This window comes from Numenius arquata, chromosome 5 (genome assembly GCF_964106895.1).
Source record: "Numenius arquata chromosome 5, bNumArq3.hap1.1, whole genome shotgun sequence".
NCBI lineage: Eukaryota > Metazoa > Chordata > Aves > Charadriiformes > Scolopacidae > Numenius > Numenius arquata.
Genome location: NC_133580.1, coordinates 37,189,406 through 37,215,247, shown reverse-complemented (window position 1 = coordinate 37,215,247; position 25,842 = coordinate 37,189,406). Strand labels below are relative to the sequence as shown.

At 44.6% G+C, this 25,842-nt stretch overlaps 1 protein-coding gene across 3 annotated transcripts; it reads right to left on the bottom strand.

Annotated features, from left to right (window-relative positions):
* Positions 1 to 7,377: 7,377 nt before the first annotated feature.
* Positions 7,378 to 18,727, bottom strand: ERI1 (exoribonuclease 1). 3 transcript variants are annotated; one of them, XM_074147858.1, is made up of 7 exons: positions 18,644 to 18,727; positions 17,621 to 17,796; positions 15,279 to 15,489; positions 13,955 to 14,038; positions 13,204 to 13,313; positions 10,866 to 10,980; positions 7,378 to 8,955 (listed from the first exon to the last, which is right to left on the bottom strand). In XM_074147858.1, the coding sequence occupies exons 1-7, from the start codon at positions 18,722 to 18,724 to the stop codon at positions 8,713 to 8,715; spliced, it is 1,020 nt and encodes a 339-aa protein (XP_074003959.1). In that variant the 5' UTR covers positions 18,725 to 18,727; the 3' UTR covers positions 7,378 to 8,712. The 3 variants fall into 3 exon arrangements, with proteins under 3 accessions (XP_074003959.1, XP_074003961.1, XP_074003958.1); XM_074147860.1 differs by having other exon boundaries at positions 18,665 to 18,724; XM_074147857.1 differs by lacking the exon at positions 18,644 to 18,727 and adding an exon at positions 18,023 to 18,517.
* Between the last annotated feature and the right edge of the window lie 7,115 nt (positions 18,728 to 25,842).

Here is a 25,842-nt window from a genome sequence, read left to right as displayed (position 1 = left end):
GTAGCATGGAAGAGCTGAAGAGCAATTGCTGGCCTTCCTTTGCAGTCATCACAACACAGTCTACAAGGTTTTACGCTGTTGGTTGAAGTGACTGCAAGCACTCAGAGTTCTTAGAAGACTTGGCGCTAGAGCCAGGGCTTGCAGACTGCAATGTCACATTGCTCAAGAAAGCAGAAGATACATTCTCCATGTCCCAAGATGAGATGCAAGGCCAGCTGCTTTGAAGACCAGGAGCTTGACTGGAATTCCCTCAGGCAAGGGCCTGCCCCCAAGAAGAGCTCAGCCAAAATCATGATAGCAGTTGCACAGCCTCTTCCTCTAGTGGCAACCTCCATTAAGATGTTGTCTACCGAAAAGAAACAGTAGAGGGTTTTGGGGAGACAGCAGCTGATTTCTATTTCTAGCTCTATCCTTACTGCATAAACCTGAAGAGCAATTTAATTCTATGCCTGAATTTCATCCTTTTTAGAACAGGGTTAGTAACTTCACCGTAAACTATAGTCAGTGTATAAAACTTAGTACGCTTGTCCCTCTCCTTAAAGCAAGCATAGGGCTCAGCCCAACTGCACACACTTTTAGGAGGTTACATTCTTGACATTGAGGGGTTGCTGAACTATGGTAAGATGCCATGGTGAGGATCACAGCACAGGGAAAGGAAAACAAGAGGGAAAAGGAGAAAATGAAAAGGTCAGCCTTAGCCCAGACCCAGAGAGCACAGCTGGTGCAAGACAGAGTGGAAAGCAAAAGAGGGACAGAAGGCAGTCAGTTGTACTTCAAGGTATGTTACAGACACTTCGTCTTGCCAAAAAACCCACAAGTGAACACAGCAGTGGTTTTCTGACAGGTCGAAGGGTAGCTGGTGTGGATGGAGGAATAGAGGGCATCTGGAGTACATGAAGACACTTCAGCCCGTTCTACGTGTGCTTCAGAACTCAAAGAGTGGTGGTGGGGGGAAACCCTCCTTTCAAGAAATTTATATTCTAAAAGAGAGATGACCATATGTACAAAGGGCTCTAAAGCATGAGGAACTGGCTGAGCTGCAGAATGTGCTTGAGGAGATTTTGTGCAATTATTAAAAGGTTATGCAGATGGCAGAAAAGAAGAGGAGGAACAGATGGAAAGCTCCCTACAGCAATGGACAGTTGGCTGCAGCCACCAGCTCAGATGTTAAGCTGTGAAGCCCTTTCATATACAGTATGAACATAGTCTGACAAGCTTACTGTACACCTAGTGGCACACAGGCAAGGTCTATGTTCTTCACCTCTCAGACACAAAAGCTGATGTTTCCACCATAGAGTATTTTGCTCACACCACAGCTACCAGGAGGGCCCTGAATTAGGTCTGTGGTGTCTTGGCTCAGGAAAGAAGTTTAACAGCCTTGAGTGTGGCTACCTTGGTTCAAGACAGAACTTTCATCCAGTATGACACATCTACTGCAACCTCTAGGGAAATGTTTCACACATGGACAGAATCAGCCAAGCTGAGAGGATTTCATTGACTTTCTGCCAAATTCTGCCATTAAACAACCAGAAAATTCCCATGTCTGTCAATCAGTATCCACCAAGGTGGGCAGGTCTCTTGGCTGGACGACAGGAAGAAGGTATTTCTATTTTCTGCCTGAAAGGGAGCTAAATCATAGGCTGTCACAGTGATTCTGCTCTCATAGTGAAAGAGCATTGTCTGAGGATCATTCATTTTGGAAGCCTCAATCCAACACTTTGAAGAACATCACCACCTCCCAGACTAAGCTATGGAAGAAAGTTTCCTGCCAATATGTTGAGGCGTAGTGTTTACAATACAATTGACTTCCTCTATGGGGCTCCCACCCTCTCAGTCTGATAGTATCTTGCTCTGTGCTAAAAGCTGCACCCCTGCTGGGACTGCTCCACAAAAACAGCCAGCTGGGCTGATCAAGGTCCTCCAGAGCTCTGTGGTACCACACTCCAAAGTGTTGAACAGCTACACAACGCTAAACGCTACACAACTGTCACAATAAAGTCACGCTCCGAACAAAAACCATTCTGTTTGTTGCACGCTCCTGTACTCAACAGCACAAAAACACTTTCTCAGCACCACTGCGTTTCTTCTAAAGTGCTTCCAATTTCCCAGTCCTCCTGAAACCACATCTAGATCTCTTCAACTCCCCAGTCCCTCAAATACAAACTTTTAAAAGATTTTTATAAGTTTAAAACCACTATTTTCCCTTTTCAAGCTCAACACAATTTTTCCATGCATGAAGACTAATGACAATCTCTCAAGAAAAATCCAAGGCATTTGAACGGGCTTACTTGCTGAATTTAGTAAAGCATCACTCTGTCTCCTCCACTTGATGCTACACTTACCAAGGCAGCTCTACTGCAGAAACAAATGTCCATCACACATCTAACTTAACTGGCATTCAGTTTCAAAATGACCCTCAATCGACTGCCACAATCTCTAACGGTGGCAGCAGCCCCAGAGGAGATGTGCAGGTCATAGCAAGCACGAATGAAAGCACCATTAAACCATGCGAATTTGCCACAAGCCTTTCGCCATGACTTGCTAAGATTCTCCATTTACTTATACCGTCCTCCCTACTGTTAGTATCTGCTAGAAGGCTGCAGCATTCAGGAACCACACCACCACACTACACAAGCTCCTAACAAGGCAGCAGTTCCTGATCTGATAAGGTTCGTAACAGTTAGGCTAGCAGCGCAGACAAGATTACAGCATAGAGTACAGCTGCTTCCAGACATGGCTTGTTAGAAAATCAGTACAAGCAGGGTCAGGGAAGGACTATTTCGCGTAAGCAAAACAAGCAAGAACAAGGAGCGAGCCAGTAAATTCCAGAGAAGCCAGCCCCAAAACCAGGAAATTTGAAGTGTTTCAGAAGGGTCTGAAAAGGAAACATGCCCCTGCGGCTCTGCAGATTAACAGGGGGAAATAAAGCACCAGCAGAGCTGAAGGAAACTGCTCCCAAAGATCCACAGCACGCCAATAGCCGGGCTCTGCAGGCACCACAGCAATTCCCTCCGACGCGGGATAAGGATGCCTGATTTCTTTTTCAGCCATGCCCCACCCAGGCTTCTCAGCTCCAATAAATGCCCCTTTTCTGCAGGGCTGCCTGTCTGCCGAAGACTGCCAAGTGTGGTGAGCTGCTCTGTGGATGTCACTCTCAGCAGGACACAGCTTAACTTTCCAAACTAATACCTCGCAAGACACTGCGTTGGTAGGAAAGAGCAGCTCTCTATCAGTAACGAGAAACAGAGTCCTCTGAAGAGCAAAGCTGGTCTGAAGGCCCTGTCTGTGACCAAAAGCGCATGGAAAATTCCCAGTTAACTAAGTGATCCCAGCAGCATATTAAGACTACCGGGTAATCTACAGCTGGTTTTTCCCCTTGGCTGGTTTTCACAGAACCAGAGCAGTGTTGCTTGGAAAGGAGGTGCGGAGGTCTCCTGTCCAGCCTCCCATCCGAAGCAGAGCTATCACTAATGTCTTCCCTCTCTTTGTGGAGGACAGCAATATATGACCATGCTGTCCCCTAGACTGTACTTGAATACAGTCAAATTTAGTGGAGAAGCAATATATGACCATGCTGTCCCCTAGACTGTACTTGAATACAGTCAAGTTTAGTGGAGAAGCAGTTGGTCACCCCCATCTGTACATAGGGTTAGGCATCCCAAAAAGCCTGTTCTCGAAGTTCATCAACTGTATTAAACACTCAGACTATACGGATAGGTATAAGCACACACCTGGACTACCCTGCCTCAATGAGCTAGTAACATCACTTCTCCCTTCTTTTTAGTCTCCATCATCTTAGTCCATACTTGCATGAATGGAAATTAAACACATTCAAGTGTTTTCAAGTGAGAAAGGGAGGCACTTTGAGTCTCATACTGCTGGCTGCTACACCTGCCTCTGAACTACAGATAAAGTGTTTTCATGCTGCTCAGAGCACACATATTCAACTACTTATCAGTTCAAACTACGAACTGTTATGAAATAAAGAAAGAAACACAGCAAGGAGACCTCCAAATCACACTCATTGCAGTCGTAAGTAAAAATAAGTGATGCCCAAGCACGGTGTTTTGCTGAGCAGGTAGCTGCCTGGGAAGGTGTGTCACGCTGCACGGCCAGCCTGCAGCCCAGGACCTGCACACCACCACGATGAAGCAATTCCTGCCTGTTGGGACATCTCTGGCTCAGGGAGGTCCATTTTGGCTATGTGTGCTCTTTAAAAATCAACATTGCTGGAACAGGGAACATAAGCAAAGGAGGTCAGAATCACCTGCAAGTATTTCACCAATGCAAGATCATTACTACCATTCCCTCCAAACAGCAAAAAACCCACAATTAGCAAGAACTTAGCCAGGAAAGTAGGCAAAAAACCCCCACGGCCTATCTGCAAGCAACATCATAAGATTTACAATTAACGTGTGCAGGCATGACCACACTGAGTTAAGACTGCAGGAGAAGGGCATGGTACTACCCATGGGGCACCCCTGAACTGAGAGGGCACCGAGGAGACAGCTGCCTGAGCCACACAATCCCATCCCTCACCAGAACACACCCAGAGGTCACTTTTGCCATAAAGAGGTGTCCAAGGCTCTTATCCTTCATTCAAAAAAGACTTGCCTCCATGTGAGGCCACTTAGTGCAAAGCAGTCACACTCAAAGCTTTAATTTAAGGAGCACACACCTGAAGCTGCTTCAGGTTTTTCTCCTACAACAAAGTCCTCCAATTTAAAGAGGGCAAAAGCCAGTTGGTGTTGGAGGCTGTGAATGTGCAAAGACCAAACTAGAAGGAACACAAGAAAGAAGCAACTTCTCACCTTCCAAAGCCTTGTCTGCCTCAATACTTGCAGATCAGCACCCCCTTTCTCCATCACACAAACAGGAAGGTCTTCTAAAGTGAAGTGTCAGCCTGCTCCCTGCTATGGTTGTTCAGCTGGCCACAGCCCAATACAAGGCAGAGCAGAAGCATGGACTGACCACCACCTCACCGCTTCACATATCGCCATTAAAGGAATCCTTCTGGTAAGCTGTCACTGCTACCCATGGGGTTGTCAAATATAAAGTCCCGGAGAGGGGGCTAGAATGGATTTTATTGCAACAGAATGATGTTCTATACATTTAGCCCATTTCAAAAGCTTATCCTCCACAGGTAGGACTTCTGATTTCTTTTTAAAAGGCCTCTTTCCCTCCTTCCCCCCAGATTAAATAGAGCATACAAAGATCTCACCTAGCACAAACTTCTTTGTGGGGGAGGCAAAAGTTCACTAATGAAAGAAAAAGGGAAGGGGAGGACTTAAAACCAGCCTTGGGAACTGTCAGGTGAGGGAAATGAGTTGTCCTTTAGTGGAGCTGTGGTGAAAAAAACACCGCTTCCGCAAGGTCACCAAAGAGCCTAAGCCTGCAGTGAAGCACCAACAGCTCTCCAAGGGCATGAGAACCCCAACTCTAGGTGAACTGAGGTTCTTTGACCTGTTTCCACTGCTGGGAACAGCCCCCTCCTCATGGGAACGTTAAATTCCAACAAAACATGGAAACAACAACTCCCTTGTTAAACTGAATTATTAAATGACCTTATTATAAGACAGGAGCAGTTTCTATGGACAACTGACCTGCTAGGACTTCCCCCTGCACCATACCTCATTAGGAGGTTGGTGGGAGGCTACAAACTGTTGTGACCTCTTCTTCCCCTTGCAGCTAGCGACATTTGCTCATTGAGACGGAGAGGTTATTGCCCTTTAACCTGTCTGAGAAACCTTTTTTCCTCTCTAACACAACCCCAAGATTCTGTGAATCCCTCTCACATTCATATAAATACGTATTAAGAAATCTACTCAGAAGTGCTCATGTTGAAATTTGTCTGCAACTCCTTTGTTTAAAGTTTGCTAGTGCTTTACAAAGGCTGTCTGCAGTAGAATTGCTCAAGTACAGCTCCTGAAATGTGAAATTAAAAAAAACCAAAACAAAACCAAAACAAGGCCTCTTAACGTATCAGCAGGATAATGTCTGCATGGCTTTTTTCTGCTTAAAAAGGACCTTGTTTCTTACATAATTGTCAATTAATTCTTCCAGCATGGGATGACTCCTCCAATAAATAATAATACTCACTACAGCAGAGATGCACTCAGCAAGCTTCTCTGGATGAACAAAAGAGATCAACCTGAAAAAAACATTGTTTGGCTGATCACAAGTGTCACTGCTAAAATCACCATACCATGTGTTTTGTTTTATATTTTTCTCCTCAAATACCTCCTTCCCCCTTAGTATGAAAGCATCCAGGAAAATGTATTCCTTTACTGAGTGTTGTGAACTAGTCACATTCATGAGATTTAAGCCAGCTAGCCATGACAATGTTGCTTGTCCACCAGAGAAGACTGATCATGGGCCACGCTGAGACCAAGACCCCAAGACTGCTGAAGTCATCTCCTGCTTTATAGAGTGAATTCAGTACTTGACATGTTAATAAATACCAACTTATTAAAATAAGCTTGTTTACATTTCAAGTAAACCAACAAACATTGATAAAATTCACTTCATCTCAAAATCACAGAATCAAACATTCTGTGAACACAGTGCCAGCTGACAATTTGACATTAACTCAACTTAGGTAAAACAGTATCTGGAATGATTCTACTGATTTCTGGAACTCACTGATAAAAAAAACTACTCAAGCAGGAAACAGAAAATAACTATTAATATTTAACCCTTATCTCAAAATCTCTTTTTGAAGTTATTTAACAAAAATAAAGAACTCCGTACTTAAAATAAATGATGTTAAATTACAAGGGCTCTTCACTTATGAAACCTGTAGTATAATCTATAACAAATAAAGTTTTTCATTGGACTGTGAGCCTGGTTACAGACCTGTAAATAAAAGACTAGTGACAAAGTCTATGACACTGCCAGCATCCCAAGGGGAGATCTGCTGAGCCAGACTCAATTTTATCATAGAAACCGGCACCAGAGTAACTCAGAGACAAAAAAAGAAGTAAATTACTGTGGTTCTTCAGAAAAGAGGATACTATGGTTGCTAAAGTGAAAAAGAAATATGTAATTAACAATTTGTACTAAATATGGGCTGGCAAGTAAGTCGTATTTTCAAAGTAAGCATATCGGAGGTTTGGATTTTACCCTTCTGAAAATACATCGAGTGTTGCTACAGAAAGAAAGGAAACTGTAAAGTTCAACAAAACTCTACAAGTAGAACAAGTAAGCTCTTACGGCTGTCCAAATCTGTGACTCTGGAAAGAAACTGCTTCTTTCCTACATATGAATCGACCAATACCTCTCCCTCACATGAATTTAAAATAGAAGTTTTCATGCTTTCATTGCTCTAACAGTCCTAAGAGCGAGGGGAGCTGGGAGGAGTTTGATTAGCCAAGCAGTGAATGTTCTCAACCAAGCTTTATTAAGAATTGGTTATTTTGTTTCCTGAATGTAAGTGGTAGAAAGAATGAATTAGTTATAATACAGGGATACCAAACGAACTTGTTTTTTCTGACCAAGAGCAACCAAAATACATCATGTTCCACTTTTCAGAACAAGCCATTCTAATGCAAAGCTGATTACATTAATGTTGTAATTCATAATGGCCCATGGAGACAAAGCAAATCAATACTTTGGTCTCTTTTGAATATCATTTTATCTGGGGTCTAGGAAGAAAGCACAAGTTGCTAATAATTAGATGCGGCCTTTACTAATAAAATTACATTAAACTTCTGATGTTAGATTTTGAGATAAAGGCATAGCTTCATGGTGGCAGAGGCACGGGAAGGTACCAAAAATAGTTGAACATGTCTTTAAGTATGAGTCAGAAGCTTCTTGTTTTGTTTTATGTAACAACCACAGAGCACAACATTTTGACGATCTGGCATGTTTTTAACTTATTTTTACTTTGCTCATTTTAAAGTCCAAATGGCTGACAGTGTCTAGAAGTGACATTAAATGAAATGCAGCTATGAATGTCGCAAAAATAGGAGATACAATCATCAAAGTGAAAATCTGAAGAACCTTCTCTTTTTAAATACAGGTTAAAAAAAATACTATGATACTGCATTAATGGAATTTTTATTCAATATACAGCTCTTCTATTTGCTGTGGAAGCAGAAAAAGAAAAAAAACCAAATCCAAACAACAACAGTACTTCTCTACTGCTTTAGAATTGATGAACATACTCCCATTTCTCCTAGACTTTGTTAAAAAAAAAAAAAAAAAAATTAAAAAATTACCAGAAGGAACCCTTAGAAGAGTGCCTTATCAGGAAAGGCCAGCCTGACCACTTGCTATTTCAGTTCTTCCAGCAATGTCTTATTTGCGTGCAATGAATAATCAGATGCTAGATATCATTGCAGTACGGCATAGGGGGTAAGTACTACCCACAGGCTGGGGTGGAACAGCAGCACACAAGCCCAATCCATCTTTGCACGTGTTGAAATTACATGTTCTTAAAAGCTTAACACTTTGCCCACATTCCACATATCATCCCTACTGCTAGAAAAGTTGCAAACAACAAAAAAATCATCATTATAAAAAAAATGCTGTAACATGGGCTTCCAAGAGCAAAGAGCTTCCACACTCCTCTCTATTTCAACAGAGATGATTAGTTAAGGTGCTTTCAGATTCTGCACTGCAGACAGGTTGGCAGAGGTGGCCATTTAATAAGCTCTTAACAGTCTTTAGCAGGTATCTGAGAGCAGTTCCTAAGGCATAGCCCCAGAACTGCTAGTTTCTGTAGCGGGGCATCTGTGGAGCAGGGGCTCCCTCTAAGGGGGCTGCGGAGGAGACTGTCATAAGCTGCCCAGCATGCATTCTCTCATTCACCCGCAGTTCACAGCCATCCTGTAGCATCCTTATAGCTATCCTTGCAATGTTTTTAGAGTCATCAAGTCCGCTGTGAGGTCTCCCATCATAATTCATGCCCAGCTTTTCAAGCATGATCGTCAGCTTGGTCTGGTTCCTAGGAACCTGATGGAGAAAGTGAACCACATTCAAGAATTAGGTTCTGTACCAAGTCTTTTTAATCTAACAGGGCAGTAGAAACATATGCACATTTTTAAGCCTACTTAAGTCACATCTTACTTTCATGTTGCCTTTTGTCAGATAACTAACAATTTAACTTCAAAGCACCTTGGTGAGACAAGACACTCTCATTTTTTACAGAGGAGACACAGTCAACAGGAGCTTGTCTAGACTTAGGATAATCTCAAGCACCAGCTCAGGATGTGCCAGCGCTGGCAACAGTGGAAGCCATGCTTAGCTAGGTTTAGCAAGCCTTATAAAAAAGGAATTGCCACCCAAAGCGGCATTGCAGAGGGAATCAAATTCTGTTTTTCCTTTTAAATACTATGTGACTAAAGAAGCACCAGGCTCCTGATTTTCACTGGCATCAAGCTTCTGAATGTCTCCAAACACCACAGGAACAGATCAGCAACACCTACAGCACCCCATGTTTACATGGATGACCAGCAGCATGAACAGACAAGGAAGCTTAACAGACTTACCCATGCAAAGCACTAAACCAGCAAAAGTCCTTTCTTGATTAACTACTAAATATATGTTTGTTCTTTGGAAAGTCAAAAACAAAAGGGTAACTTTAAAGGAAAATTTTAGTTTGCTGTCTGTCTTGGTGGTGGTTGGGGTGGGGGAAAACAGGACATGACAAGTTCCAGGATATTGTACCATCCTACTGGATTTAATAGCTAGGCAGAATGGTGACAACACAGCTGGCAAAATCTGGCAATATGCAACTCCAATAATAACACCCACAAACTGGGCAGGGGAGACATACTGCAGGCTGTGGGATAGTCCACAGGAAAGTTACAACGTGTTCTTTGTCATTAATTTTATCTACTGCTTAACAACAGATTCATCAGCACCACAGAATAGCTAAACAGAAGCACTGCACAACTACAAACGCTACAACTGTTTGCATTTATGAAGAAAAATAATCACAAAGAGTAAGAAGAAACTGATTCCTTCTAGGTTCGAATCTTCATTGCCTTTAATGAAAAAGCACTCACTGCCCAAGAGAGAAGGAAAAAGAAGGTGTGTCTAGCTTAAAGCTGATAGAACAGTCTTGTTAGTCCTGTGTTGTAGCGCGTTTCCAACGGAAACGGCTATGCAGGGAAGGCACAATCAGAGAGGCAAAAAATCAGTAACTCTGTAATATTTGCCTAGCACAAAGTAAAGCTCTTCGCTTATTAAATGTTAAGCTCTTCTTTTTCCCTAGAGGTTACATTTAGCATGAAAAAGCACTTCAAGAGAAGATCGTCAGCTAGGCTGAAATCGTATTCAAACAAATGCTTTAGTGCAGGCTGACTAAGAATTCACTAGAATCTCCAATAACCCATTTTATGGTAATCTGACAGTGAAACAAAGCAGCAATAAGGTCCAGCACTGAACTTGGTGTAACTTTTGTCTTGACAATTTGATTCTGTTGTAGATATGCCCTAATCTTTCTCTGTCCCCATTACACTGTCAAAAGTGGAGATATCTGCAGATAGTGGTACAAATTAGTTTTGTAGTGTGTTACATGAAAACAGGAAAAAATAAATGAAAAAACAATACAGAGTCTTTTTATCTGACATACTTCAAGACACACTTGATCTAAGACCACTGGTGTGACATTTTTAGACAGTCCTTCATGGAGCATCTCTTGATTCTTTAAAACAAGACTAAAATCAAAATGCAGGAGATTATGATTTTCAATTAGTAAAGTGAGATCTAGGCACAAAGCACACTTGAAAATCTGGCCCCAGGCAACTAGTTTAAGTACTATAATTTTATACTACACAAGTAAAGATTCCAAGCACAACAGGATATGTTAGACTTTTAAACTAAATTTTCCTGCAAGAGAAACAGTAATCTGCACAAACCTTATAGAAGTTCCCATATGATTTGCGAATATTGATCCACTTTTTGGCAAAAGAAGGGTATTTGATACGGCTAACACGGCACTGGGTATTCAAAAATTTACTCATATCCCAAGATCTTAAAAAGTCAAAAGAGAAAAAGAGAACAACATTAGTAATATATAAATCAGATGCCCCACGTTCTACATATTGCACAGCTGTAGCACAAAAAGTTGTCTTTCCTTTGGTGGTCATTAGAAGAAAAACAGTTTAGGAAAAGCTCTTTTGCTATAGTAATGGTAAAGAATTTTTTAATATTAATTTATTAATCATGGGGAAAACAAATAATGACATGAGCAAGATTTTCACTAGGATTGTTTCAGGTCCAGGACAGTTAAAATAAAAAGCAGCATGCCAACTTCTCCACCTACTGCATCTACTTACTCCAAAACCTGCCAATAACCAAGACGCTTACACAGCCCTTAGGGAAATAAATGACACTTTAAATTTTCCTCATTACTTGGTTATGCATGCATCTCTCTAACATAGGTTACCGAAACAAGACTGCATTTAGTTTTAGGAGAACCAGACCTTTATTGAAATAGCACGAAACTATAACCTTGTGCACTTCTAGCAGCCTTCCTGAAGGGAACCACTCCAACAAGTTTGTAAGCTTCAAGCTAAAATAAAGTCTTTTTTCCCCTCTCTTGCATTTCTCTACATAATCTCACCCATATGACAGACAGATTTCGCTGCACCTATTTTCCTTAAGGAAATTTACTGTGGGGATTCCAGACACATTCTAAGCCAAGTAACAGAACTAGTCACTAGTTTGGTTTAGCATTTTCTTTTTTAATTCACTGTTGCTTCCAAAGATCGAAACCTAACCATAGGGAAAAAAAATTAGTCAAATAGCAGTACTTACCACAGTTTCTTAAATTAAAGCTGGAATGACATTATTTTAACTCTTTATTTTTAAGGTGTACACGGATCTAAACCGTACACCTCAAGTCTTGCATGAGAGCTTTTAAATGACTTCACTATTGACATTGGACACAGCCACATATTAATGATATGGGTTCTTCGCCAGAAGAGACCTGTGATTTGTAGTTGTGGTCCAAATCTTCAGGAATTTTGAAAAAAAAAGTCTTATGGCCAAAAAAATTTTCTCACTTGCCATGTTGGATTAGTGAAAAAAAAGCTCTTGTTATGTGCCCATTCATGTCCTATGATACATTATCTTTTCAAACCACTCATATTATAGACTAGAATATGTGTCTGTCTTTTACTTGACAGAAGTGTCAGGAAGTCATATTAAAGGTCTCCTATGTTCTTTTTTCATAAACTCTGGTTTTGTTGCAAGGTTCATCTCTCTTTGGTTCAATACAGTCATTGTAACAGAGTGGACCAGGACGGCCTTTTTAATCCAGCACAGAAGACTTACTCCAGGCAAACAACAGGTACAGCAACATGAAAATGTATCCTTCACCTCAACACGGCTAATGTTAAAAACTCTCTGTGCTACTTAAACCCCTCATTCCAAGAGAAGCAGGAAAGCAGACCTGTTAACAGAATAGTAATGTTTCACAGCTAAAAAGCAAGCATCACCTACAGAAAAATTCCCTGGCCAGTGCTAGATAAGGTAAGGCTCAAATAGTATCTTTCATCATATAACAAAGCTAAGATCACAAGAACAAAGTTGCATCACAGACATATCTAGATCTCAAGATCTGTTCACTTTGCAGACTTGATTTTCCCACAAAGACCTTGTGAGAGCACAAGTTCAGGTGGCAGTTCAAGGACTAGTCACTCCATCACATGCAAAGCTTGTCGGAGCTGGGACCCACCAGAGCCACAGTCCTCTAAGCCAAAGCAGAGAGCTTTCTGTGCTAGCCATTTCTCCGTCTTCGATAAACAGCATAATCCATTACTGCTTTCTGGTGAAATATGCAGGATGTATTAACAGCAACATTAACACACATAGAATACAGCACAACTACCTCACGTCTCTGAAACATTGGATTCAGGAGAGCATGGGAGTTGCTAAGAACTGAAATTGCACAACATTATTTTCAGGTATGTTGTGCTATATGAAAACTAGATGTAACCACAAAAGCATAAAAAGTAAACTCAACATCATTTGGTTGAAGTTTATGGAAAGCTAGGAAAGAAACAGTGCCATCTAGTGGATTTAAGCTTCATTTCAAATTGTTTAGTTAAGCTTTTCTGATTTTCCCAAAAGGCAAAATTATAATAAAATGGCAAAATGGCAGAGTCATAATCCACCTTTAACAATACTCTCACAAAGATTAAACACTGTTTTGCAGTTTTAGATTGTGCTGAAGGTTACATAAGGACATACCCATCTGTCAACATGCAATAGCTGTACTTTGTCCCCAGTTCTCGCTGTCTCATCCACTCTACGGCATTCTGCAGAACTTGAGGAAATGTATCAGCTTTATCAACAATGTCCTAAAAGAAACAAAAAACAAGAGAGGAACATTTTTTCAGAAAAAAAAAACCCAAACCAGCACAAAGTGTAAGAATTATATTGGTATACAGGCAGTCATTAAATCACTCGCTACATTGGGCTTCACAAATACCTTTAGAAACAGATTACACCTTAAAATATGCAGACAATTGGTCAGATTTTTCTAAATTGAAATAAAGCACCACTAAAAAGCTCCAAATGGCATCTATAAAGGTAACAAAGTTAGTTAGCTGTTGAAGTTTAAAACCTTGGAACTTGTTTCCCGTGCTCCTGCTGAAGTCACTTGATAGAAGCCATTGCCATCGTTAAGACTCTAAACCCTTTAGAATAAAAATCTTAGAAGAACTGATGCAATTCAACAGGTGTTTTCCTCTGTTAAAGATTAAATTTCTATATATGGATTACAAAGTGAAGGGTTCTCCCTACAGCCCCTTACAAACACCTAAATGACCAACTTAGTGAAACCAATTCTGGTGAAAATTGGGGTGGGGGGAAGGGAAACAAAGATTAAGAGGATAAGCCTAACAGAAAAATTACCATGAAAAATTACCAGTCTGAAAACATCAACGCCACATCTGTTTTTCCTTATTTTTTTTCCTGAAGAAATGAAAGTGGAAGTTACCTGGGTGATTCCTGTCAGACTGATGCAGAAGTTTGAAAGTTTGGGGTTAATCTCTGGCTTCACATATTGCTGAAAGGTATCCTCCTGTAATAAGAGAATCAAACCTCAGCAGCAGCATACCATGTAGCCTGCAAGGCACCTTCTCTGGCTTCCCCATAGCCAAAGGCAATAGTGGCTACTTGTCCTGCTGGAGGCAAAAGGCCAATATGAGCCTCCTGACTGGCTATCGTGAGATTCCCAATGGCATGGACAGACGGCTTTCCAACCAGAACACGTCCTTCCTCTCAGCCAGCAGGCACCAAAGGGCAGGGATGTGGATGTAAGAGGGGAGTAGGACAGACTGCAAAAAAAGGGGAGGATTTGGGTGGTATCTCTGAAGGCTCCCCTGTAATTCAAGGAAGGCAACCGGCTGCACATCTCAGAAGCTGCACTCAAGTCATACACCTCTGGATGCCAGCCAGAGATAAACACAATGACCCCACTCTGCGAAACTGAGCAGTACAAAAAGAAAGCCCCAAATCCCTGCTGCTATAGAAAACCTTTTGAACAGAGGAAAAAACAACACATGCTGTCTCTTACTACTCTAAGGGTAATAAAACAGTCATGGTAATCTGCACAATCCTCTTTCTGCAGTTAGTCACATATGCAGCTATGCTCTAATGTAGTATCACAGTGACTACTGGAAATCCTCCTCCTTCTCTTAAAAGTTCTTGATAAACGAGCCATTAGTCAGAGATACGTGCACTTCCTCTGCTCCACTGAGTCACTCAGTTTCAGTTAGACAGCAAGTAGTTTTTCCTAAGAGAAAGCTGTACTGCAACAGAGCACTTGAGGCTGCCAAACGCCTACTAAGTATGTTTAAAATCAGGTTACAGAGCTGTCAATCTGTTGGGTACATTATGGAAATAGCCTAGCCCACCAAGAAGCAGAGTTCACTCAACCCCACTTTCTAGGCCTTTTCTAGAAGGCCTCACGCAGGATTTACTAATTCTTGTTTATGATGAATCCCCTGAATCCTAGAAATAGCTTTGTGGATCTTAAAGCTGGGAAAGAACAGCACAGGGGGGAGGACAACTGAGAAACGAAAGTCCCTTGTATCAGTAGAGGGAGTCAACAGGAGGAGCGTAATCTATTCCAGATGCTTTAGGAGTAGAAAGAAAGTTTTGTTTGTATGTAAGAGGCACAGAGGATAGGTCTTTACTGAAAAAAAAAGAAAGTTATTTTTAATGAAGTTCAACATCTACCTAAAAACTAATCTAGACTTTCTGAAGCAAAAAGGTTACACTGAAGAACAGCATACCAGGAGTGTAATTAGAACACTTACTATTTCCAGGGTATGTGTGTTTAGTAAGACAATAGGAAACTCAATTATTTCATGTGTGAATTCAGGTGGGTTTCCTTCTTCACATGTTGCTTCAAAGTCAACAATGCAGATGTAGTCATAGCAGCTGTTTCCATTAATGGATTCCTTCTGCATCAGCTTCTGTTTCTTGTAATAGTTTTTCAGTCTCTTTTTCAGCACATCTTTCACTCCTCTAAAGAGATAGGGAAAGTGACAAAGATCACACTCTCATTTAATTATTTCACCATGGCAGAACTGAAGCTGTATTTAATATTTGAAAGTTCATCATTTATTAACCTCATTTTGAACAGTACTGCTTCTCCTGTATTTCCCTGTGCCCTCTGCCTGAAGCCACTGATGCCCGAGGTATTTCTGTATCAGTGGCACAGATAATGCAGGATCCAGCTAAAACGCCCATTTTAAATTTGTCTCAATTTAAATTTAAAATCGAGCTTGAGTAACTCAACTAAAATAAAGTACTTGAGATTTAACTTGTCAGAAAAAATTCCTGGTCAAGATCCAGCTTTTCAGGGGGTTTGTGGCTAACACATAAATTGGCAGTGGCAAGTGATTACTTACTGCGTCTTTTCAATACAAACATTATAGTATGCAAGTGCCAGAACTGCCACGTACCAAGACAAGAGCTGAACAAACAAGGATAATTTACTTTTCGAAGGAAGTTATTTTTAAAATTACATATTGCAAATGAAATCACAGAAGCTGTAAGAGCTAGTTGTAGCAAGTGGTGTTATCAGAAAAGCAGCCCACTGATCCACAAGGAAAAATTAGAATCAGGTTACTAAACCTGCATTCGAGAACATCAGCTGCTTCTGCAAACACAGATAACTTTTTCACTACGGTTTATTAATCTAGTTTAATTCAATGAGCAGTTCATTCAAAGTTGAGACAGTATGGGAGCCCATGAAGGGGAAAATTACCTTTTTCTTCATGAAACCAGTAAAAGAAGTTAAAAGAGGAGATGATCTTCTATCAAAATAACCCCAAGGGAAAGAATCATGTGTGGCAATCTGCTCAGTTCACTACATTAGAGGTGATGCACTACTTGTTTATATGTAAGACATATTCTGACCAATTGAATACATTGACAAAAGAAGTCTAGCTTAGCTAAAAGAAAAGTTTAAAGCTTTCTACATTTACAACTGAATAAAAAACACAAACAGAAAATTATAACCTAGGAAGAAACCACAAACACACCATTTACCATTTGAATTCTGTTTTTTATTTTTAAAGCAGCATAACTGCTGAATAGGTGAACAAATCTAACCTCTTTTACCAAAAATTTTATCAGGTAATGATAAATTTTTTTCCTCCTGAGAAGCTAAAGTCATTTAGCTAAAGGAGGAATTAAAAAAACTACGCAGCTAGAACATCTGCGGACAGAGTGGAGGTGGCAGGCTGCACTTCCCACCCACACCATTTTGTTTTCTTTTATTCTGTTCAAATGAATCTCTGTTCCTTTTTTTTTTTTCTCCCTCCTCTGAACATCCTCTCCCCTACAGTTGTTGTCTTCCCTAGAAAGCTAGGCTTCTCCTTTCAGACTCCATCTCACCTTTCATATTCCCCTCTTCCCCCAGAGCAGTAGCTTCTCACCTTGCTAACTCACCACCACCACTTCCTCATTACTGCTACCAGTAGAAACAATGCCCTTTGTTTTTCCCAGTTGACCATCTACTCGACATCTCAAATTTGTCTGGCCACAGCAATATCAAAGGGTCTTGCAGGTCACTTCTAACAGAGCAGGAACCACTCTCTATGTTCCTAGCTCTTTCCTCCTCCTCAGTGAGCACAAATCCAGTTTTAAATAATGTGAATGTATTATAACTCATCTATTCAGATTCACAAATTCTCCATCTAAAGGTACCTGTCCCCTGCACTGATTAAATTCCAAGCCCTATCACCACAGAGGTTTTAGCCAATATCAGATCCATACTGGGTACAGTAAATAAGAATACATATGGTGTGAAGTTTCTGAGTTTCTATACACCAAAGGTCTGCAACATCACCTGAGAACTTTTGCAGTTCTTTCCCCCTTGACCAAAAACGTGTGAGAAGTACCCTACATATTATTTCATTTCTTTGTGTTACCAGTTGAGATAGCACACACTTCTGATAACAAATTAAGCAGTATCACATGTACTAATCCTACAACAAAAGCTGCATAAAGACTGCACATAAAACAACTGGCATTTAGGAGCGTGACTGCTTTGAGCTTTGTGTGGTGTGTTTTTAAACTTCAAAATAATCATTCTTTATGGCTCTACTGCTCTCAAAAATAAAGCAAAAGGTTCACAAATCAGCCTAACCTGGTTTCAAGCTTGAACTCTGCAAGTTTACTTCTGAGCTCCTCTCTGGACATTCTGTTGATGTAACCATTGGTTATAGCAATTTCTTTGTAAACTGGATCACTGAAGTCATTCGAACTGGCAGTTGAGATTTTCCCATTAGTTTCTTGATCACTGATCCTACAATGCTGCCTACCCTAGAAGGAAGAGAAATACTAAGGTCATTTAAGGTCACAAGAAGAAGCCAGAGCACTAAAATGTACATGTCATTTTGGCACCGAAATGCAGTAAAGCATTGCAGTTTCACTCGAGATCAAACTGAGTGAAGTAGCTTATGGACGATTAAGAAAATCAATACTGAAGCCTACTCTGAAACACCATTTTCCTGAAAAAAATCAACAGACAGAATAAAAGGATACTAACGCAGGTGTCTGAAGTCACGCCAAACAGCAGCCCTAACAGACAAAACCTAATTTCAACAGAAAAAGTTAGTTCTCGGGTATGAGCTGGCAAAAAGTCGACCAGCATCAAGAGATTTCTCTCCACACCTCAATTAACCAGAACCTATACCGATTTGAGACACACTGAGGGATGTTCGCTACGTGTAAAAGAAATAAAACAATAAATAAAGAGGAGAAACTAACGGCACTTTGACTCTAAACGGTTACTGGCAGCCTTTACGGGGCGAGCACACGGCGCGGCCGGCCTCCCCCGGGCCCGCCGCCGCCTCCACCACGGCCGCCGGCACCCGGGGCGCAGACGGAAGGGCCCGTGGCACCGTAGGCGCCCTCTCGGTAAGGCGGCACCGGGGGGAGGCCGCGCCGGGCCCCACCGCAGCGGCCCGGCCCCGGGAACAGCCAGGGAAGGCGAGGCCTGAGGCATGCGGGTAGCCGGGCCGCCATGGGCGCGCCGCGGGGCGGCCTCTGCGCATGCGCGGGGGCTAACGGCGGGCCGGGGGCGCCGGCGCATGCCCGGGGCGGCCATCACCGCCCGCCCGGCCCCGCCGCAGCCGCCCGCCGCCGCCCGCCGCCCCCTCGCACTCACCGGCGGGCAGGCGGCCGGGGCGGGCGGCGCCGGCGCTTCGTTAGGGGCAGCCTGCGGGCGGTTCTCCTTCTGCTCCTCCATGGCGGCGGCGGGGACGGCGACCGGCCAGGGGGCGGGGAGAGCACGGGGCCCGCCCCTGGGCGGAGGGACGGCCCCGCCGCCACCGCCTCCCCCGCCGCCGGGCCGCCGCGATCCGTGAGAGCCGAGCTGCTGCTCGGACCCGGCCCCCGCTATCACTCTCTGGGATAAAAAGTGCTGGCGGGAATGTGCCCGGGCTGCCGCGGCCCCGCTCCTCCGCCGCAGCGCCTCTGCCTTCGTGCTCCTGCCGTACCCCTCCTCAGCCTCTGCCTCCTGGGTTTGGGGTCACAGCAGCTTTCCGTAAGCTCTGCCCGTGTTATGGGAAGAATGCACTGAGCAGACGCTGTGTTTATGCTTCCAGGTTCCTCTCCTCGCGAGGCTGACTTTGCCCAGGGCATCCTAAACACAGATCTGGTGTGTCGGCCAGGTCCTGGCCACTAGAGCGGTTCAGCTTGCCCCTACCCCCTCCCTGCCCAGGGAACGAGCTTCCCGCGCTCTTCCCCATATCCCTTTATCCACAGACAACAAGTGGGGTGCAGTGGATATTACGTGTGTGAGCCCTCTGGGTCTTCTCGGCAAAGGGAGGGCGCCTCTCTGTCCATCATGGGTCGGTTCATTTTCTGCTGGTGCTTCCCACAGCCCCGAAGCACAATCCAGGCACATTCTCAGAGATTTCCCTCTGTCCCTCAGCGATGGGGGCCGACGCATGGGTGGCACCCACCTGACTGAGGCAACCACCTCAACACCTCCACATCTGCCAGCCCTGAAGTAGCCTGGCATCTTCTCATCTGCCCTGTTGTTTTGCCTTCTGTCTCCAGCACACCAGCATCTTGTTGCAGATGCTGCCATCCCTTCCCCTAGATAACACTGCATTGCTGGGTTTGGTGGGGTTGCCGTGGAGGTCTGACTTGTCTTCTCCAGATGACAGTGGTGATGGAAGTGGGGTCACACACAGCTGCCCTAGGCTATGTGTACTTTTATTCACCCTCCTGGTGCTGCCGCTAATGCCCATGTTGGCAAGTAGAGGGCTGCGTTACTACTCTCACCTCTGAACAATGTGGCACTTGAGCCCGGTTTGCAGGGCACCAGGAAAGGAAACATGGTACCAATGAGAACCGCTGAGCTGGCCTCACAAACCCACAGAACACCTTCAAGGCAGTAAGGAAAAAGCTGTTCCCCAGAAATCACCTGCCTTGCTGGAGTGAGCAATGGTTCGCAGCCCTTAATCCAAACAAGGGGCTGCATGCTCACATTCACTGAATGCCAAATCTCTTGATGATTTTGCGAGTCATTTGCTAACGGTGGTCCTAAAAGCTCTGGCTCCCGGATTCAGAAAACCCCAGATCTACAATTAGGCACAGACCCTTCCAGCAGCAGGGTCCAAGGAGACGGTGGAAGAGGAAAACCAAATCAAACAGCCAGGCCTCTCCTCGAGATTGAGATCACTTTTATTTTCAGTTGTTTTGGCGAGGATGTGTGGGCAAGTGTGGGTGTGGTGCGTGTGTGTCTGGGCATGCATGTGTGTGTGCGCAGAGTCCTGCCCAGTGATGTAGATTATATGAATACCTGCAATTACAGTCCATGAACCGAGCCATGAAGCGCGTGATGAGTGCTACACTGAGGCCCACTTGCTTGCCTCTTCTTGTGCTTACTGCAGTGCAGCATCTCCACCTTCCCGCACCGTCATTCCAAGGATGCCAGCCCAAGATCCCATCCAAAGGGCACGGAAGGAGCTGAGGTCCGGGATCTGGCTCTGCAGGAGCGAGCCAGTGGGTTTTCACCTCACTTAGTGAGCTCCTAAACACCATTTGCAGTTCCCTTTAACACAACTGTATCTGCCTCCTCACAGTGAAGAGCCCCTACTGCTCTGACAAACTACCTCTGAGGTATAAAGGGGAAGAGGACAGAGACCCCATGTAACCTCTGCTGCTACAGCACAGCCAAACGCATCTTGGGTTCCTGGGAAAGCAGCCCCCAAATGCACTATTGACTTTTCACAGCCACTGTGGGACTTTAGCACGGGGGATGCTGCAAGGGAGATGACCTGTGCTTCCACAGCCCCCAGTCTCTTCCATCTGATTTGAGAGACCACAAGGCAGGTTAAATCCCAATCTGGTCTCTGTTTGTTTAACTTTAAAGCTGAATCCCCCAAGCTCAGAGCAGAGAGAGAATGAGAAAGAACAGCATTGCTGTGAAAGGAGACTAGTCAAATGCATCCTGGCCTTGTGGCAGGTTAGAAACAATCCTATTTCTCTGATCTTTTTGCCTTTAGTATAGTTAAAGCAGAGGTGTCCCATCACACAGGACCCTCTACAGTTGCCAGAGGCCTCCAAGTATCCCTTGCAAGGCCTAAGATGAGCTAGATGTGCAGCATCACCCCCTCGGGCTCCCTCTCACCCTACCTCGACAGATTTGTGTTTTGCTTAGGAACACGCAATTTCTCACGTTACACAGACCCAACAGAAGGCAAAGCTGCTATCCTGGGAGTTTCAATTGGACGGATGCAGGTTTGAATCCCAGATTTTTGCTTCAGAGCACAACACAAGGTACTCCAGGATATGTTCCAGCTGCTGAAAGTCCTGCAGTGCAAAGCAACTTGCCAGCTCTGCTTCCAAACCTGTCTGCACCAGTTTCAGTAGGAAATCAACTGGTCAACAAGCAAGGGGTCTGCAAAAAAATAAGCAAAACCAGCACAGTCCTCTTGAGTGAAGCTGTCATCTAGTACCAGGAGATTATCCTCCTATTCCAAAGGGGTTATATTCACTGTCATCTCCAAGGGGAGACAACTGATGCCCCAGCCCTTTCTGCCCTCTTCATAATACGCTTTCAGTAAAGGCTGCCAGGGTGCTTCGCAGAGGCCTTAGTCATTTCTAACAGTTCAGTAACTCTCCAAGCAGGGACAAAAACAGGAGTATAATACAGGCTCTGAACTCGGGTATCTCTGCTCTTAGGGCACTGCCTTCAAGCCTTCTTTCCCCGTGGCTTGATTCATGAAAATGACAGATCCTTCAAAAACATGGGGCCCTCATCCCTGGGGCTCAGGGATGTTAAGTGGGGTCTAAGAGGCAGGAGCTCAGCAAAGGGACACTGTGTGCAGAGCATTCCAGGACGCATCGTTAAAACAGAGCGACAGCAAAATCAAAAGGACTATCAGCCACTTGGCTTGTTACTCCTGCACAGATCTCCCACCTAGCAGTTGCAAAGGGGAGATGTTTTTGAACTGCATAGAAAATTAAATGGCTTTTGCGTATTACAAAAATACAGATGAAAACACAGTTACACCAGTTACTAAACAGTGGGCGGATGAGCGATCACCATTTCATATTAAATAGACCCAACTAGACTGATCTCCGTACTGCCACGCTCCCGGCATTACAGCTTCAGTGCGCACAGCAGACTGAGTGCCTGCAGAGGCCAGGTAACGCCGTGCTCCCGCTGAGGTGGCATGCCCCGTCAGGAGGGCTGCAGTCCCAAGGAGCAGGCTGTAAGACATCTGTTCTGTCCTCTCACTCCTTCAATGCTCACGCATCCCAGACCAGATGGGTCCACTGGGAAACAGGCCTCCGGCTGGAAAAGGATTCCAGTTTGTGGTTTCTTTATAATGTGGTTTCCACGCAACGTCACAGCAACAAATCGCTAGTTTCTTCCTATGGAGAATGGAAAGAGAGAGGTGAGTAGCAGCAAAGAGAGGAGGAGAAGGCTGCCGAGCACAGAAGGTGACAGTAGGGAATGCTCTAACATAAGTGCTGACTATACCAGATCCCTTCATATCTCATGGGCAGCAAGACTCAGGACGAGGGAGTTTCCCAGCACTATTCCTGACACCATTCAAAGATCTCACCTGCCTTCCATTCCCTCCAGCGCGTCAGGCAATTTCTAGTCCCCAATTTATCTACAGCGATACAGAAGCACAATCAATTAATGCTTCTCACTGACACAAGAAAGGCTCAAATTGCCATTGCTAGAGGTGGTAGGTCAACACATGAAATCTAAGCCCAAGCTCCCTCCCCAGCTGGAATGATGCCCTGAAGAGACTCGAAGCTGACTGAGCTGCCAGCTTTCATTTGGCAGCTTTCGTCCCCTGGAGTGAGGCACACTGGCTTGATTTCTTCCACCTGGCCTTTGCAATCTCCCACTAGAGTGGATTCTGACCTGCGTTTCCCAGTGTTAATTTCCTGCCAACGGGGATATTTGCAGCCCTGCACACAAGGCTGATATTTGAAGGAACAGAAGCCAGGGCAACGCCACCTGTGCAACAGCAGCAGGTCCCAGCTGGCTGCATGTCACTGTCTTGCACTGGCTGCACGCCTGGCCAGCCCACATCCTGGTGGGGACTGCCTGCTGACCTCTATCACCCATCCCAGGTCTGCCATCACAGCCCCAAAGGGTTAAGAGCTGTACACTAACACAAACATTTTAAGTCCCTCATCTCTCAGACCTCCACCAGCACATAATAAAGGGATCCTGGCTCTGGAAATGCCTGCCTCCTATTTGATTTATACTAAATCAAATATTTGCATGGAGCGGGACTCATACAGCCCAGTTATTGGGGCTCAGCTGTAGGGCACAAACTGACAGCAACATCTTAGAAGTCCTCAAAACCACCTAGTAGGCAGAGAAACCAACACTGTGGTGGCAGTGCTCAGCCTGCACTTTCCCTTATCTGGCCCAGGGAGAATGGCTGCTCATGAAGCATGCTGTCAGCATCAGCCCAAGGGATCAGGGCCAGTTGGTACAACATAGCCACATCCTGCTTCACTAATCTCTGCACAAAGATGTCTGGGTGGCTTTGCTAGGAGGAGGACCCAGACCTAGATTTCTACTGCTCTAAGTGGCCACAATGTATGCAGAATACCGCAATGGCAACTCCAGAGCATCCAGACGTGGCAGACCATGAGCTGTTGGGGCTAGTGGTAAAGAAGAAATGGCAGTTGCTGGGGGCACACTGACTGCCCTTCTTCCACCCCTGCATAATTACAACACACCGTTACTGCTTCATGGCACAGCATATGTGAACACACAAGGCAGGAAACATTTCCCACTTTGCTTCTCCTCCCGCTCTGCCGGCCACCACCCAAGCCTGCTGTGTACGACACAGCCAGCTGTTTTGCAGCGGGAACAATCTTAAAGGTTTCACAGCATCAACCCCCTCCCCGACAAAGCCATGGCCAACTGCCACAAAACTCACTTGTCCAGGAACAAATCCAGGGAATCCCGCTACAGCTCATTTCAAGAGACTTTCCTCCAAGCAGGTCTGAATTAAATGGTACCAAGAACATTTTTATATTCATCATGAGATCCAAATGGGTTTTCAACACGCAACCAATGGGTCCACAGAATCCTATCCCCACTGCTTTCCCTCTGGCCAGTGGCCCTGCCATGTGCAGCAATTGTTTTCCTTCATGCCTTGCTGTCATCCCCAACCTCCAGGTGACTGCATCCACTCCAGCCTTGAGGCCCCCACCTGGGAGCTGCCCCTGCCCCACAGCGTTTCAGAGTCCAAAGTCCCATCGATCCCCATCAGCAGCATGCAACTCCGCAACTGGAGAGATGGGAGCACTGCAGAGCATCAGCCACGTTCTGCCCGGTGGAAAACCTTTGGCACCAGCACTGATGATTTATCTGGAAGAGGAAAGGATAAAGAAAAAAGCAATGTAGCATGAGCAGCGGGGTTCACAGTGCTTGTGATGAATAACCTAAGACACACAATTTTATCTAGGCTTCTAAACAGGGAGGGTGAGATCTTTAAAAGTAACACAGGCCTTTTTGAGAACACAGGTTTCCTGCCAGCAGAATGACTGTGAAACTGGGACACAGTTGTTAGACGTTATGGAAGGCAGGCTGGAGGACAGAAGGACAAGTGCACAGGCATAGCCTGACAGCACAATACAACAAAAATTGAAACCTCGGGTTAGAAATGTGCCGTGCCAAGTACACACACAGGAGGACCAAACGAATAGACAGTGGTGACCTGTGGCTCAGTATCAGGGTGGCTACCTTGTTTCCTGCCTCAGGTGGGCACTTCACCTGCACACACAGATCAACAGCCACCCATCAATGAAGCTATTCTCCAGCAGGATGAGCGCATTTTGGGGTGGGAGGGTACTGAACAGAGAGAACAGCATCAAAAGCTACTTTCAGATACTGACGTGAAAGTAATAGGCATTCACATACAGCACAGCAGCAGCTACCAGCAAGACACTCGGCTCGCTTCTCTAAGCTCCCTGCCAAATTCCTTTGTGCCACTCCAAGCAGAGCAGGCCACAGATGCATTTCCGTTCTGCAAGAAAACCTGTGCATCAAAAAGCCAAGGCACTGGCTGTTTTTGTGAATGTTGTTCCACATTTGTTCCCACCACAACACAACTCTGTTTTCCAAGCACACCCCCACTCTGTGGAGTGAAGGACATATAGGCTATTGATACACAGGAGGGCAGGGCTTCTGTCCAGAGGGACCTCACCAAGTTGGAGGACTGGGCCAACAACACTGCTGTGAAATTCAACAAGGACAAGTGCATAGCCCTACACCTAGAACTGGACAACCCCATGCAACACCATAGTCTGGGGCCTAGCTAGCTTGGGATCTGGTGGAGAACATGCTGAACAAAAGCCAGCAGTGCACCTTCATGGCAATGAAAGCCGAGCTGTACTAAGGAAGACTCTGATGGGACAGAAGGAAAAAAATTCTGCCCCAGAAGAACAGTGTAACTCTAGAGTCCAGAGAGGTGGTGGCACCTCTATCCTTGGCAGTCATGAACCCTCACCTATACAAGGTTCCAAGCAACCTGACCCAGCCGTAAGGGTGGCCCTGCTTGGAGCAGCGGGTGGACAGAGACCTCCCAAGGTCCCATCCTACCTAAACCTGCCTGTGACAGTATTATGTCCTGATCTGTCCTACCCACTATGTGCGTCTTGCATCTGCCACAACACAGCTCAGGGAACTCCTCAACCCATTTTACTGTGCCTCTTATCTTTTGAGTGGGCTGTCTATACCCACAAATAGTTAGAACAGTCCCCAGGCTGTGAGGCTGCTACCATCCAGAAAAAATGCTTAGTGGGGGCATGTTTTATGTAGGTTTTCTGGTGTCTACTGGCAGGGGAATGGGAGTTTGCTTTCAGGTC